Here is a 17,811-nt window from a genome sequence, read left to right as displayed (position 1 = left end):
AACTAGGTTGCGTCTTGTGTTTTAGATTACACAGAATAAGTGCTTCTTCCCAGCACCTGTTCCCTTCAGTGTTTTTCAAAATGTTATCCTATAATTTACCATTAACTCCACTGTATCACTTAGTTTGGTCTCCACAGTACCATCTGGTTTTATTTTCACAAGGACAACCCCACCCTTCAAGACCAGGAGTGGCAATCTAGTCATCAGTGGGGGCACAGACTCCGGTGTTGAAATATATTTATTAAGAACCATTCCTTTCTTCTTGCTGATTTGGTATTTAACTGCTGTCTACTTGCTTTTGTAAAGTTTTGGTGAACCAAGCATTTGTTGGTTTCTTTATCCCGTTCCCACATTCTCAGCTCAGCAAAAATCCTTTCCCCATAAAACCCACAAAGAATAACCTGAAGATAACCTTGTCTTTAGTATCATCCCCCAAGGGAAGTCTAATCACCAGTAAAAGGTACAGGGCTGAAAAAGGACGGAAATCAGCTTAGTTGGGTTTTTCTTTAAATGGGTTTACAGTTTCAGCTCATCTCATTCTCAGACTTCATCACAGGGAGCAAATGACATTAGGAAACCAGAAAAATGACATTCCTTGGTTGCTTTTGAGCAATACCCTCATTATTGCTAAACTGAGGGTTATTTGATCAGTGATTTATCAAATTATTCAAGTTACAATTCAACTTCCTTATTGCATTTATACTTCTAACAGTAACGTGAGCTGCCAACTTCAATCAGGCTGCCAAGAGGTAACCAGAGACACATACATATATTTTTTATGCCATTGAATTTTTAAGTTTATTCTTGTATTGTTGTATTGTATATGTGCCTCATAAAGTTTAAATTTAACACCAAAACTGGGAAACTCATACTAGAAGGAGAAGTCTGAATTGGACACGTTAGATTTTTTTTCCATTTGTTGTGACCATGTTCTCCATCTTTGTGGCCCTAGACCCTCTTCAGCTTTCTCTGTCTCCTTCTTTCTTTCTTCTCTTCTTCCTTCTCTTTTATCCCCTTCAACTTCCTCCTGCCACTCCCATTGTCTTCCTTTAGCGTGTTTGAGAGACATTTTCCAGATGTTAAGGTAATAGGCGAAAACCCATAGGCGACAAACACAGATGACCTAAATATTGAGTGTGATCCGGGATTCCTAATTCTCTGAGGATGAAAGTGATTCAATTTACCTCTCTGTGTACAGCTTACCCAACAGTTATATAAACTAGGATTGAATTTTGAGAATGAACTGAATCTAGATAAAATCTGATGTGTTCTATATGGTATATTATTATATCTCATTATAAAATATGATTTTGAAGTAGGCACAATTTATCCATTTATTCTGTAAATCACTCATATGGATAATATTGATGGAGCAACAACTGTGCACCAGGCCTCTGCAAGGCCTGAGGATTTAATCAGAATGTAGCTTTTGATTTCAGATTTAGATTATAAAATGTACTTTAGGATTTGACGGTTAGGTGTCAGTGCAAAGTGGGTAGGAAAAAACAAGAAATCATTGTAGCATGATGTGGTCCTGTTGAGAATGTTGATCCCTGCCCACCCCACCCTCAGCCATCCCCCAACCTTGGAAATAGGGTCGGGGGGGGCTTGAAAATTTGGGATGTCAATATTACTTTCTAATACATGGAGTCTTTCACTCTGACAGCTAAGGTGCTTTCCAGAAATTATCTGCTTTATCCCCATCACATTCTTAAAAGATAAACAGTTGTAATATTTCAAATTGATCAGTTTTTTAGTAGATTAAAAATTGAGTTCCAAAACGTTATAGGGCTTTTCTAAAGCCATACCAGCTGGCAATGATATCATGCATCAATCAGCTCTTTCCAGCTAGACATATTTCTTCGTTTTTTTTTAGATGTAGTTTTTTGCACAATCTCAGCTCACCACAACCTCCAACTCCCAGGTTCAAGCGATTCTCCTGCCTCAGCCTCCTGAGTAGCTGGGATTACAGGCATGTGCCACCGTGCCTGACTAATTCTGTATTTTTAGTAGAGACAGGGTTTCTCCATGTTGGTCAGGCTGGCCTCGAACTCCTGACCTCAGGTAATTCACCCACCTCGGCCTCGCAAGGTGCTGGGATTACAGGTGTGAGCCACCATGCCCAGCTTCTTTTTTTTTTTTTTTTTTTTGAGATGGAGTTTTGCTCTTGTTGTCCAGGCTGGAGTGCAATGGTGCGATCTCAGGTCACTGCAACCTCTGCCTCCCGGGTTCAAGCAATTCTCCCGCCTCAGCCTCCCAAGTAGCTGAGTTTACAAGCACGCACCACCATGCCCAGCTAATATTTTGTATTTTTAGTAGAGACAGAATTTCACCATTTTGACCAGGCTGGTCTTGAACTCCCGACCTCAAGTGATCTGCCCAAAGCGCCAGCACTACAGGCATGAGCCACCATGCCCAGCCTACCTGACCGTATTTCTACATTTGTTGGACTGTAATTCATTCTGTCCTTGTTACATATGTGCTTGGGTATTTTTGCCTTGGTCTCTTAGCAAAGGTCTCTGAGTCTGACCTTAATGTAACCTGACTCATTCTCCATGTGACAAATACCCCAGGTGGAGGAAGGCAGACAGTGGCCCTTGTCGTCAGCATGTGTGATCTGGGTAACAGGGGCTGGCTGGGAGCTTTGAGTCTAGGTGAGAGGTGAAGCCAGCTGAACTTCCAGGGTCAAGTGGGGACTCAGAGAACTTCTCTGTCTTACAAGACGATTGTAAAATACACCAATCAGCACTCTGTAAAAACATACCAATCAGTACTCTGTAGCTAGCAAGAGGATTGTAAAATGCACCAATCAGTGCTCTGTAAAATGCACTAATCAGCAGGATCCTAAAAGTAGCCAATCGCAGGGAGGATTGAAAAAAGGGCACTCTGATAGGACAAAAATGGAACATGGGAGGGGGTAACAAGGGAATAAAAGCTGGCCACCCCAGCCAGCAGCAGCAACCCACTCGGGTCCCTTTCCACACTGTAGAAGCTTTGTTCTTTCGCTCTTTACAATAAACCCTGCTACCACTCACTCTTTGGGTCCATGCCATCTTTAAGAGCTGTAACACTCACCACGAAGGTCTGTGGCTTCATTCTTGAAGGGAGGAACCAACTCCAGACACACAGGCACTGCCACCGCTTGTCCCTGAGGGTGTGTCTTCCCCATCTGTCTTCCTGTGCTGTCCCCCTGCTGTCTTGCAGGAGACACCCCTCAGTCTCTCCTTGGTAACTCACTAATTGAAATGCCTGCAGACCTCCCAACTAATAGAGCCAAGTTCCATTTTTTACACTGAAGTTTTGCTGCAGTGTTATAGAATACATCATTTTAGAAAAAAAATGAAACAACGATGGTACTGCACAGTAAATAAATAAGTTTACTGAAAGCCCCTGCTCTAACCCTATGTGTAGAAGTTTGGTGTGTAGTGTGACGTGCATATTGTGAATAGACCAAGCAACTCTCTGGTATGAGACCCCCTCAGGAAGAAGAACTGGAGACTCTGATGGTTAAAAATCCATTTGCAAGTGTGAAGTGCTTTGTGCAGGACACACATAAGCAGAGTCAAGGCTGGAGCCACCTTACTGGTAAAGGAAGAGGCAGTAACTAAACCAGCAGAAGTTAACAGAACAGAAGGTGCTTAAAAGCATCCGTTCTGCCTACAGGCCATGCCCACTTAGCCAAATCCACAGCACCAACAGCTTTTTAAACTTTATAGGAGTATAGAAGCCATTGACAATCTGATGCAAACTACGAACTCGGTTAAGAAAAATGGTCCGATTTGCAGATTATTTCAGTTTCACAGATTGCTGCAGCCCAGTGTAATCATTTTGCTGGTTGCCAGCCATTCAGGATCAATTATTCATATAGCGTTGGAGCACATGGGGGAAACGAGCAGTTACATGTCCATTGCAGTTAGAGATCAGCTCCTGCTTGCCAAATGTGCTTTTTCCTTACCTCACATCCCACGCACACGGGCCTCCAGCAGCAGAAGTTGCGAGGAAAAAGGAGACCCAATTTCACTACATGTTTAGTAATTAGCAACTAGGGATAGTTCCCCCAAATTTGCTGTGACTCACTAGCAATACAAATATAACAAATGCACAAGACGAAATTAACCTAATAGTCACATAATTATATAAGCCAGTCTCTTCATCGACTCTTGAAAAATTGAAGCAGATGTACATAAAACATTGCCAAGTGTATAATCTAAATAGCAAATCTGCAAAACCCTACTTAGTGTTTTAGTTAAGATCGAAACAGAAATGTCATAGACTAAAATGGTCTCCTCTCCACATCAATTATTTACTAAGTGAAGATATTGTTTTCCAGGCTGAACAAACAGTCTTGTAAATGAAAATCTACTATCTGGCCCACAAAGTTATTTTCCTCTCTTTAGGAGAAAGACAGGGTTGTTTTACGTAAATGAGTTGGAGGTAAAAGGGGCATTCTATTAGCCAAGTTTGTTTTCATCCAGAGCTATAACTAAAAGACTCTATAAACTTTACAATCAAAGCAATTCTTATTGTTCCTTCCCCCTCTCCTCACTACAAACAACAAAAACCACAATGAAACAAAATTTAAAAGTTATGCAGAATGATCAATAAACTTGTCAGTGTGGTTTTGAAAGCTTTGTAAGACCACTGCAATGCAAAATCATAATACTTAGGTTTTCAGTTAAATATTACCATCGAAGAGTAATTACAATGACTTTTTAAGTATTTCCAAGTGGCTGATGGCATTTATGCAGATGAAAAAGAGGTAAAAATCATCTTCATGAAATACAGGAGTAACAGGATGCTGGCAAGGAATTCCGTTTCTACATTCTCCACTTAAACCTTTTCTCTAACTGTGGCCAGCGGAAAACAGTAAGTGACTGTAATTGTTCAATGACTCACGCATAGACAATGCTTCTGACACTGTAAGACTTTTCCTTCTGTTAAATCACAATAGGTCTAAAAATGTCTTCTTTGTGGCTTGGAAAGACATAGTAATTTAATGAGGCTAGGGAACCCTGGCTCACTTGAGAAGCTTCATGCAGATAACAGCAGCGAGGGGAGTGTTAACACAACAATTACCATTTTCTTGTGAGAATATATTAGGAAAAAGAAAAACAGCTTGAAAGGTAGCAAAGCAAATGCACACATATGACATTTGGTCTAAAGTCTGTGCTAAAGGCAAGAATATATCCTTTTTCTGTGCAAAAAAAAAATAATAATAACTCCAAAGGAAAATTAATTTTTCTTTCAAAAAGCCTTCTGTCTTTTGTATGCTACTTTACTTACACGATTCTATTAGGGCAACGCTCTCTGACTGGCCACGAGACTTGCTTTCAAGTTACTGTTGGAACAGCTAAGTAGGGGAGGTGGCAAACGGATTTTCTGATACAATTTGTCTTGAGGTGTGTGGTTTACCGGGAAGCCTTCAAAACACAATGTCTAATTGCTTTCCTCAAATAATGCATGAAAAAATTCGCATGCCCAATACCAAGAAGTTGAAGGTAAACCCTGTTTTGCATCAGAGAAACAAAGTTTATCCACACTATGGGAGAAAGAGAAAGTTTGAAAAGGGAATCAGGGTTACTATTACAGAAAACTGCCTGGATTTTTCTGAGTCGTCACAGAGTATGAGATTTGTTTGGAGAGCTGTGCATTTTTAGAACATTAATCACAACGATATTCAAATGGAAAAGGATCAAAACGCTTTCCAGAGTCGAATATTAATGATCTTAGACTGTGTCACTGATGCTGTTAGAATAGCCAAACAGGTAATTGATTAACTACCTTTTATTTTAAATTATTCAAAGTTCTAAGTTAATTGGATCTGGGTGATTATTTCTCACAGGCAGTGTTTGATGTGGATAATTTATTTCTCACATGCAGTGGGAGTAATCTGGGGCATATTTTCAGTTTATCCTCTCACCTAACTTTACCTGATCCCCTATATCACCCTCTCCAGTCCAAATTCTTTCTCAAACATCAGCTTCCAACTAGACAGCTCCATTTAGACAGGTCTTCCAACTTAAAATACCCCAAATTACATATAACATTTCTCCCTTACATCTTAGTCTCCTAAGGCACCACCATCCAACAAATTACCTATAGAAAGTCATCCTCAATTCACATCCTCATTAAAATATCATCAGAGTCCAAACACTGCGCTTCCAATATATTCTGCCTTCCATCTCTCAGATTTCTGCCCTTCCCCTTATCTCTTTCCCCTCTGGGTTCATCCAAGGCTTTGACACTTCCCATCCAGATTTCTATCATAAATTTCTTCCTTCCCATGTTGTAGGTTCTTCTAGCCTTCCTCTACTGTGCTACCGAAGTGATTTTTTGTTTGTTTGTTTGTTTTGTTTTTTGAGACAGAGTCTCATTCTGTCACTCAGGCTAGAGTGCAATAGTGTGATTTTGGCTCACTGCAACCTCCATCTCCTGGGTTCAAGCAATTCTCCCACCTCAGCCTCCCAAGTAGCTGGGATTACAGGCACACACCACCATGCCCAGCTAATTTTTGTATTTTTGTAAAGATGGGGTTTCACCACAATAGCCAGGCTGTTCTTGAACTCCTGACCTCAGGTGATCCACCCGCCTCGGTCTCCCAAAGTGCTGGGTACATTTGTTGAGTGGTTTTTTTACAACATTAAAATATGTCATACATTTTTAAAACCAAGCCCTTACATGGCATATTCTTCTAAGCTTCAAGGAAAAGCAACCATAGTCAGTTGGGGAAAAAATTAAGTAAAGCAGAAAGGTAACAGTCCTGAAAACTGGATTTACAAGCCCAGAATTCTTACCCAATGTCTGCCGGAAAGATATCTTCCAGCCTCTTGCTGTCTGAAATGAGTCTGTATTGAATACCAGGAGCATACTATTATTCCTGCTTTTCACGTTTGGTGGGCGCTTGGAACCACAGAATTTGCCAAGAAGGGGATCGCTGGTATTGGCACCGTCGTAAATTGCTAGGTAGTCATGCGAGCAGGAGGTGGAGGGAACCACATCAAAATCACTGAACCTGTGAAATGTACCTTGTTAATGCTGATGTTTCCATCTGGACTTCTATTAAATTGTAGCTTTAGCTGTTGCAAAAAATGACAAGGAAAAAACTACCAGTAGAGCATTCAAGACTCACTTGATAGGAAATATTAGAAATCAAACAGTACTTTACTGATCAGTTCAAAAGTTTAGCCAAATTTGTTTTTAGTAATTACAATATGCCAAAAACTGTGATAGTAGCTGGGGATGTCAAGGTGAGTAAGATACAGTCTTACCTTTCAAGGAATTCACAGTCTAGGGCATATTAAAGTCCATCTGAGATCAAATTTTGACAAGTTGAACAGATATTTATTATCCCAGCAATACTTTAGTTTTTTAGGTCTCATTAAAAATACCGTATTTACTCTTCCCTTGTTATTTTATGAGTGAAGTAGAACTTATGGGAAGCATGCTAATGTAACAGAAGATATGCTGGTTTTAGAATCATAGCTCCATTCTCCTTCTCACAGTCTTATTTTCCTCTTCTAAAATGAAGTTTATATTAAGGTCAGGTGAAGAACAGGAAATTCACATTTAAGATCTCTGTGGTGGTCACTGACACTTCTGCACATGGTCCCAGCTCTCTGCCTCCCCAGCACAGGTAGAATTGCCCTAGGCGCACACTATGAGGTTTGACATGGCTGCTAGGAGTTGCTTTGACCACAGAAATGTAAGCAGAAGGGATACATATTACTTTATGGAAGAAGTTTTACAAATGACTACTTGCTTTGCCACATTGCCTTCCCACTGCAGTGACGATCATGGAAGCAAATGTAAAAATGAAGCTTCCATCAGCCTGGGTTGTTGGATGACCACGATGAGTAGAGCTTCCATGCCAGCCCACACTGAACATGCTCATTTGAACGAGAAATAAACTTGTTGAGTTAAGCTGCTGTGCCGTGGAGTTGTTACCATATGCATAACCTATCCTGACACATGCATCCCTAAACTTTTCTCTGTCTTATACTGTGTTTAATTTGGGCCTTATTCTTTGTCATTTTAAATAACGATTTCCAGAGTTCCTGAACAAGCAAGGCTTCCTACATGGTTTTACTTTCAAGTTTTATGGTGGATTTTTATAGCTTATTTTTAAAACTTGTTTAAAAAAATAATAGTTGATATCCTGTCCTCATTTTTGTAGGTTCTTCTGCTTTTTCTTTTTTTTTTTTTGAGACAGAGTCTCACTCTGTTGCCTAGGCTGGAGTGCAGTGGTGAGATCTTGGCTCACTGCAACCTCTGCCTCCCTGGTTCAAGTGATTCTCTTGCCTCAGCCTCCCGAGTAGCTGGGATTACAGGTGTCCACCACCATGCCTCGTTTTTTTTTTATTATATATATATATTTTTAGTAGAGATGAGGTTTCTGCCATGTTGGCCAACCTGGTCTTGAACTCCTGACCTCAGGTGATCCACCTACCTCGGCCTCCCTGGGCTGGGATTACAGGCATGGGACACCATGCCCAGCCTGCATTTTCAATTTATTTTGGCAGTAGCTCTAACAGATAACTCACAATATGGAATAATTTTGAAAATATATAATAAACGCTTCCTTTTAACAGCCTTGAGGAAAAAAAACTGTTAATTTTTTTTCTAAAAGGTTTTGGTTGGTTGAAGGTTTTCAGATTGATGATGAGAAACAAGATGAAAAATGTATTGATTTTCTTTTACCACATATAACATCTAATGTTATTGTAAAAGATCAAGGAAGAACAACAGCTAGATAATTTTCAACAACACTGCATTCATTTTCATTCTCTACAGACAACACATTTATTTTTCACAATAAGAATCCACAAAGAAAGATAAAATCTGAGTTTCTAAGAGGACTTAAATCTGCTTTGGCTTTTTATTTTACATCATTTTCCCAGGAGAGCACAGAAGAGATCTGAACAAGCCCATTAACAGAAAAACTTGTGTAGCCAGAATCTTTTGAGAGCCTTGGTAGAAGGATTTATGTTGTATTAAGGTCTATATCTTCTACCACATCTAGAATCTTATCTGTTTCATAGAATGTAGGCTTTTAGTGCACAATAAGTAATTTTCTAAACCTGCAGATGTAGGCTGGGTGCGGCGGCTCACACCTGTAATCCCAGCACTTTGGGAGGCTGAGGCAGGTGGATCACTTGAGGTCAGGAATTCAAGACCAGCTTGGCCAACATGGCAAAACTTCATCTGTACCAAATAAAAAAATATATACATATGCAAAAAAAAAATTACCCAGGCTGGTGGCACACACCTGTAGTCCCAGCTACTCGGGAGGCTAAGGTGGGAGAAATGCTTGAACCCAGGAGGTGGAGGTTGCAGTGAGGTGAGATCATGCCAGTGCACTCCAGCCTGGGTGACAGAGTGAGAGCTTGTCTCAAATAAACAAATAAGTAAAATAATAAAAATAAAATAAAATAAAATAAACATGTAGGTGTAAATTTGATTATGGTGAGCTCCAGGATCCAGACTGAAAACTGAAAAAAAATTTAGATTATATATGTGTGTGTATATATATAAAAATATATATGTGTGTGTGTGTGTATATATATGTGTGTGTATATCTATAAATATATATGTGTATATATATAAAAACATATATGTGCGTATATATATGTGTGTGTGTATATATATAAAAATATATATATATGGAGAGAGAGAATATATAACATACCTCTATGAGGTGGTGTGTATACCATAGTCGGAATGCTTGTGTTCCCCTAAATTCATATGTTCCCTAAGCTAATGGTATTAGGAGGTGGGGCCTATGGGAGGCGATTAGGCCACGGGGGAGGACCCCTCACAAATGGGATTAGTGTTTTATAAAAGAGGCCCTTCCAGCTCATGAAGATACAGCAAGAAGGTGCCTTCTATGAGCCAGAAAACAGGAGCTCACCAGACAACGAATCTGCCTTGATCTTGGACTTTTGCGGACTTTGGTTGTTTATAAGCCACCCAGTTTATGGTACTTTGTTAAAGCCACCTGAACAGAACAAGGCAATAATCCTACACATATAAAAAACAAATAGTGAGTCACAGGAGCGAATGGCTCCCCCTCACACTTCCACGCCTGGGCAGGCGTACTTCATAGGCCTCCTGCTCCTGGCCATCTGACAGTTTCTGTTCTTTTGTCCCCAGGACCTAAAGGACACTCTGTTTTCCTACAAATAGTCCAGGTAAGAGCTGCAGTTTTCTTCGAGGCCCAGCCTATAGCACAGTTACTGCCTGATACAGGGACCAAATCAGGCTTGATGAGAGAGATCTTTCAGTTTGAGAGCCAACTGATACACGAGGCCTCTGGAAGTAAACTGCAGGGAGTACAGGATCTTTAGGGTGGAAAGTGATCACAGACAAATAGAGGGGAGGTAGGTAGGTAGGTAGGTGTGGCCTTAGCCCATCAGGCTTCTATATGGAAAGTCCTATATGACCATAAACTATATTACCGTTCAGTTTCCCACCACACGCCGTACATATATCACTGAGATAGGCTGTCAGGTGAAAATAGTCTTGAACTTTGTCATTCCGGAGAATGGGAGGTTTCATAGCCCTCATCAGTCTTGTTGGGAATAGGTAAGACTGGGGAGAAAAGTGATCAATGACACAAGCCATCTCTCAGAGCATCAGTTTTGAGATGTTCTGACACAGAAATAAAAATAGATTTCTTAAGTAGTTAGAAAATGTATCCTTTGAGGCCAGGTGCGGTGGCTCATGCCTATAATCCCAGCAATTTGGGAGGCCAAGGCGGGTGTATCACTTGAGGTCAGAAGTTCGAGACCAGCCTGACCAACATGGTGAAACCTGTCACTACCAGAAATACAAAAATGAGCAGGGCATGGTGGCGCCTGCCTGTAATCCCAGCTACTGGGGAGACTGAGGTAGGAGAATCTCTTGAACCTGGGAGGCAGAGGTTGCAGTGAGCTGAGACTGCACCACTGCACTCCAGCCTGGGTGAGAAAGTGAGACCCTGTCTCAGAAAAAAAATTAAAAAAGAAAAGAAAAGAAAATGTATCCTTTGAGAGACAGTATTGGGAAACACTGAGGACATGGTGTTTGGAGGAAGACTGGCATGAATACACATTTTGACTCTTTATGTGTGTGTTGCTTGTGGAAAGCGATTTGATCCTTCCGAGCCTCAGTTTCCTCATCAGTGAAATGGGAATAATCTATACAATTCCCCACAAGTATACATACGTAACAAACCTGCACGTTACGCACATGTACCCTAGAACTTAAAGTATAATTTAAAAAAAAAATCTATACAATTCCCAATCTAGAATCTATATATACCTCATATGACTGTTTTAAGAATACAATGAGACAATTATGGCAAGTGCAAATCAAAGTTCCTTGTGTATAATAAATACCCAGCAATGGCAACAGCTTTCTCTTGCCCTTCCTCTCTCCTTTGATTTCAAGATGGGCATATTATACCTTGACAATCCATTTCATGACGCTCCTTCACAAGTGCTGGGAAACTACCACAGCTGTTTTAACTGGCAAGTGCTTGTTTTTTGCCCTTAGTTACTACTGGCTTGTGTGGAGAAGGGGATTGTCATTTCCCAGGCTGAACTATCATCTAGGAACCTCACTCCTCTGTGTAGATTTCCATCCAGACTGCCAATGAGAATCAGTGCTCTCCATCAATAAAGGAATGGCTCTTCTACAAATAATGCTGAAAGGATTTTCTTAAGAAACTCAATTTGTCTTACGTACTTGAGCTCGATCACTTTGTCGTCACTAACGGTGATGGTATACAGACAGTGCATATCGTTTAGGTAGTCTGTGTACGAATAGGAAGGACTCGTGATGATTCCAGAAGAGAAATTGAACACACCACCACAGGCTGCAACAGAAGACAAGGGAATATAAAGAGAACAATGATTAGTCCCAGCATGGAAAAATGATTTTAAGAGATTCTATACTATTGTACATTTTTCTGTAAGAGAGGTAATAATTATTTTTCTTAAAGTGACTGATATCTCCCTTCATTGTGTTTACACATATTTCTGATTTTTCCACTAGGAAGGAAAATGAAAGACAGCAAGAGGGTGGAAACAGGGAAGAATATTTAAAGGCACTTCTTGGAAAGGAATCAGTCTGAGTCACATTAATGGCCAGAGTGAAAATGACGAGAAGGAACATTTCACCTGTTGGAGTGTCACCATCCCTTCCCTGTATTTCAATGACAGGTTGAGAGAGGGATGACAGCAGTAACAAAGTATGGAAAAGGCAACCAGAATGATGTTCTAGGCATATAGATCTAGGAAAGATTGTGATCTGGAAATCTGAAATTGTAGAGATCCATGTCTCTTCTGTCAGGGATAGAATATTATAAGGTAAAGTACTGGAAATCTTTTTGGAACTTTCCAGTTTAGTTCCTTCTGTGGGCTCAAGTGCATAGCTCTCCAGTCTGGTGTATTTGCAGTCAGTTCTGAGACTGGTAAGGACTAAACTTGCCCCAGTTTGTATTAATATCACTGATCCTCAATCCTCAACAAGCAGGAGGAGGCCAGGCCCATTCCTCTCCAGGATTCCAGCAATTAACAGCTCAGAGCCTTCAGCTAGACCCATTAGTCAATAAAACAACAGACATAAAAATGTAATAAAGCCCTCTTATCTACAATATAAAATGATTATTTTTGCTTGGGTTTACATATGAGGATCAGATTGTACCTCCTGATGATCAATCTCACTGCAGTGGAAAGACATATCTATATATATCTTGTTTTACGATTCTAAAATTATAATGGGGTTAACGCATTGTGAAGTATTTCCATGGTTTCTACACTATCAATGGACATGTTCCACTTTACATCCTCAGAAATAAGGAACAAAGTGTGGCTGCCATGTCAGGCTCTTTATTTCTTTACTGCTTTTGCCTCAGCTGAGCCCACCTTGCAGGGAGCAGTCTTCTCTATGTGCCTGTAAGTACTTGCGTGTTTCAACCCCCAGGTCCATCTGTAAGTGAATTACATGTCAGATACGGGTAGCAATCACTCCTTTTCACTTTATACACAATTATGTGGTCTCTGGAAGTTTATCAATGCCTAAATAACTCCCATCTTCGCACAATATCAGCATTTGAAGTCTTAACATGAACGACACTCTTTAAGTGGGACTCTTATACTAGAATATGTTGAATCTTGACTACTTCCTCGTAGGAAAATGAGGGATTAAAGAGAAGAAAATAAAGCAGGAGTTAACCTCTCCAAAGCAGCACTTGTGCCAAAAGAATAAAACAAATCAATCCTTCTCTTTATTCAACAAGACGACGGGAGAGGAAATGTTAATTGCGCGGTTCTATTCTGCTTGAGCCAACAGAGCTACACGGCCATATGTAATCATACTTTACAGACTGTGGGAGTCAGGATGCAGATAGCAGCTAATGTGAGCAAATTATGGAGGCCCTTTTCAGAAGTAAATACATGTTTTTAGTCTTCTCTGTGGATGGGAACGGTAATTTATTCCAAGGGAAACTATTTAGCTTTCTACCTTTAGCAGTGGGTTTGGTGGAGCAAAGATGAAACAGACCCAAGAAAGATGTTACAAGATTTATGTGCCAGTTTGACTGCAGCTGAGATGTCCATTAGATAGTATAAAAATATTGTCAGCAAACTAACCAGGCAGGAGGGGAAAAGACTATTTAAGATCGGGAAATGCAACCTTAGAATGTTCTGGGTAGCAACAAATGCCTCTGTCCAGTCCGTTGCTCCTCTTTTCTCTTTGCCTTTGATACAGAGAAGTTGTAAATTATAGCATAGTTTAATATGTCAATCTTTTCCTTTAGGGCTTGTGCTTTTTGCATAGTGTTTTAAAATATTCTTTACTATCAGATTGTAAAGACATTCTCTTATATTTCTTCTAAATATATAAAATATTAATTATTGTATTAGCAAAATGACTTGGGGAAATAAAACAGGCATCTGGATAATTTGGACTAACAGGCAATTTTGTATAAGGGATGAAAAACAAAAAAATAGCAGTAGTATTTATTTAACTTAAATTACAAAACAAAGGTCAATTCTTCATTTGATTTTCAGAGTAGTTCTAGCCAAAGTTCATAAAAAAGGTCCTCTTCTTTTTAAGAAAAAACGTGTATTTTTTTTTTTTTTTTTTTTACCATGAACCTCATTGACAATTTTTTTCTCTTAAATTCTCTGAATCTTCAAGTTGGTGCTGTATGAATCATTGTGAAAATTCGTTGTATAAATTACTCAGGAAAGAAGAAAATTCCAAACTCTGTCATTATGGCTACTCACAGATTATCCTATAGGAAAACTTGAATCCAAAGTCTGTGATTTGCTCGTTGGAGTAGAAGTTAAGCAGAACCGGCCCGGCGATGCTGAGGGGAGCTGGCATCTCATTCCCACACACAGTAGCAAATGGGGTGGATGTGAGGCTGTAACCTCTGATAATGTGCACGCCATCGTTGACGCAGCTTCCTGTCACAGCAGAACGAGCTGGACAAGGCATGAAACAACCACATTATGATCAGAACCAACACAAACAATTAATGCCGTAAACGTAAAAACAAAAATGCGATGATGATTCATGCAATTGCTATAAAAATTAAAATGAGAAACAAGAGATATTTAACTTAGTTTCCTGTTGAAACGATGTTTACTCTAACTGCGAAACAAGCACAGGTATGAGAAAACAGGTAGAACTTCACAATAGACACATTCCACTTTGAAACAATTCAGAATTTCCTTTCTTTAGATACGGTTCCTTTAATTCAGTGACTGTAAACTGGGGACCGTGTTGCCTCCCCAAGAACACCTGGCACTATCTGAAGGCATTTTTGCTGTCACACTGTAGACTGGAGGAGAGACCAGGGATGCTCCTGAAGATGCTGCTATACACGGGGCAGCCCCTACACCCGGGACCCTCTGGGACCTACAAAAAACTACCTAGCCCAACATGTCAATAGCGCTGCTACTGAGGAAACTTGCTCCAAGCTTATGTCCAGATAAGGGACTCCTACCATGGAGTTATCATTAGAAACTCCTTACTCTTTACTGAACAACCGTTTTAGATGTTCACACAAACACTATTAGCAAAAGAGTTTAAGGACTATAAAATACATATTATTGTTTTGTTTGCTAATTATAATGCGAATATATGCTCCAGCCTACCATCCACCAAAGAAAAATATAAAAGAAAATAAACAAGAAATTAAAGAGACATTTGTCCACTACAACATATCCAGTGATTTTTGTAGGTGAACACATACTGTTAAAATATTAACTGGATCATACCTAATTTGTATTAATATGAAATGACACCCATATTGTAGCCTAATTTGTATCAATATGAAATTACATCCATCATGCATTTGTTTGTGATGAAATGTTCTTCTAAAACATTATATTAGGGCCAGGCATGGTGGCTCACACCTGTAATCCCAGCACTTTGGGAGGCCGAGGCAGGCGGATCACCTGAGGTCAGAAATTCGAGGCCAGCCTGGGCAACATGGCAAAACCCTGTCTCTACTAAAAATACAAAAGTTAGTCAGCTGTGGTGGTGCACGCCTGTAGTCCCAGCTACTCAGGAGGCTGAGGACAGGAGAAACACTTGAACTTGGGAGGCAGAGGTTACAGTGAGCTGTAACTTAACTTAACTCCAGCCTGGGTGACAGAGCAAGACTCCATCTCAAATAAAATAAAATAAAACATTATATTATTATGAAAGGAATGAAAAAAACTGCAATAACTTTTGTGCCAACATATTAATGCCTATATCAAATTCGAACATATAGATGTGCCATCCCACGTTCCATCAATCCCCTATTGCTTGAAATTCTATATTCTCCACATTTCTGTAAATAAAGATATAGTTGAAAAAAACGTTCCTGTACATAAATATTTGAGGAAGTCTTTCATTATTTCATCAGAGTAAGTTTTTAGAAGTTAGATAGTGGCACTAAGGTAAGATTCTTTTTCAGGTTATCGAATGATCCCTACATTGGTGTTGCCGGCTTACTCTCCCACAGCATTTTTGGCATCTGACATTCTTCCCAATTCTACGTTTTCATTGCCATAGGAAAATGTTATGCCCATTATCAATCACTCCAGTATCATCCTTCCTGTATATGGTCTCCCGCCCTAGGCAATTACTAAACTACTTTCTGCCTCTATGGATTTGTCTATTCTGGACATTTCACATGAATAAAATCATGCAATATGTGACCTGTTGCGGCTGGCTTCTTTTACTCAATGTAATGTTTTTGAGGTCCATCCATGTTGTAGCATGTGTCAGTACGTCATTCCTCTTTATGGCTGAATATATTCCTTTTTATAGCAATACCACATTTTGTTTATCTATTCATCAGTTGACAGACATTTGGTTTGTTTCCACCTTTTGGCTATGATGGATAATGCTGCTATGAACATTCATGTGTGAGATTTTGTGTGGGCACGTGGTGCTTTCAGTTCTTTTGGGTATATAACTGGGAGTGAAATTATTAGCCCCCAAATTAGGTATGCATTTAATTTTACAAGAAACTGCCAAACTCTATCTCATAGTAGTTACATCAGTATACATTCTCGCCAGGGATGTGTAGGACTTCCAGTGCTCTGCAGGGACGCCAACATTAGACATTGTCAGTCTTTTTAATTTGAGCCATTCTGGCGCATGTGAAACGAAACTTCATTGTGATATTTAATTTTAATTGCTCTGATGATTAACAATGTGAAATATTTTCCCATTTTCATTTACAAACCACAAGAACAAAATAATTTTATTTCACGGAGATGCTAACTTGAACATATGTCTAATGATCCACATCACCCCAACACAGAAAATTTACCTACTTACAAATTCCCCATTGGGAATGACCAAAACTACATTATTTTATGTAAACACGTACTATGGCACAGTGGACTCTGAAATCAGACATCCTGTTTGCTGTTTGCTGTTAGAATACTCTTCCTATAAGAGCACGCTGACAAAATCATTATGAACACTTACTTTATAATTTCAAGTCCCCTGGCCATAGACCTTGGTTTAAAGGTGGACGTGTGGCCTAATCCAATTCAACAAAGGTGAATTTCGACAGCCTTGTTTGACATTTGGAATTTGGAATACAGGCAGTAGTATGCTGGTAAATATAACAACCAACTCTCCGAGAGATTTGTGGCATTTGCCAATTTCCATCGTATAAACACTCCCATGATAGCCAATTTCAAGCTATTAACAACAAGTCATTAAATGCAGAATAGGAATAGATGAGCAAAATTGACTCTTGCAAGGTGGTGCACGCCAACTCTAGCATACCACGGGATAGAAGCCATCTCTCTTTCTGATGTGGGTGAGGAGTACCCACTGTGAGAGCAGCAACCCTACAGCAATGAGAGGAGCCAGCCTCAGGGTGAGGCTCACAATGAAGCAGCACAAAGTAAAAACAGAAACAGTCAAATATTTGATGACATAATTAAAATGCTGAATTAAGAGATTTGCAGCACACCCAACTTTGAAACCTTCCAGAATTAAAAACCAATGAATTGCTCCCTTGTGTTTAAACCAGGTTGAATCAAGTTTCCTGTTAATTGTGACATAAAACCTCCTAATGGATATGGTAGATATTTTTGTGATTAGAGTCACTGTTGCTATTGTTTACACAACCCCACCATCCTCACCATGGTTGACTGATTGATTGATAATTCCAGTCAATCAATGGCAAGGCATGGCACGAGACCCAATACAGGCCAATCAGATGTGTTCAAACTGCAACAGAATAAGAGTCTATGGTAGGAGCCAAAGATACTAAACTTAAAAAATGTCTGCAGCCATGTTTCCTGA

General features: G+C 39.7%; 1 protein-coding gene across 1 annotated transcript in view; it reads right to left on the bottom strand.

Moving 5' to 3' along the window:
• The window catches only part of CUBN (cubilin), a 308,229-nt gene that overhangs the window by 37,221 nt on the left and 253,197 nt on the right, over window positions 1-17,811 (bottom strand). Inside the window, 3 exon segments of the mRNA XM_031652472.1 lie at window positions 6,795-7,012; window positions 11,725-11,854; window positions 14,271-14,471. Coding sequence (XP_031508332.1) covers window positions 6,795-7,012; window positions 11,725-11,854; window positions 14,271-14,471 — 549 coding nt within the window.

This window comes from Papio anubis, chromosome 11 (genome assembly GCF_008728515.1).
Source record: "Papio anubis isolate 15944 chromosome 11, Panubis1.0, whole genome shotgun sequence".
NCBI lineage: Eukaryota > Metazoa > Chordata > Mammalia > Primates > Cercopithecidae > Papio > Papio anubis.
Note: the sequence above shows the minus strand (reverse complement) of the source record. Positions and strands in the feature narration are given on the sequence as shown.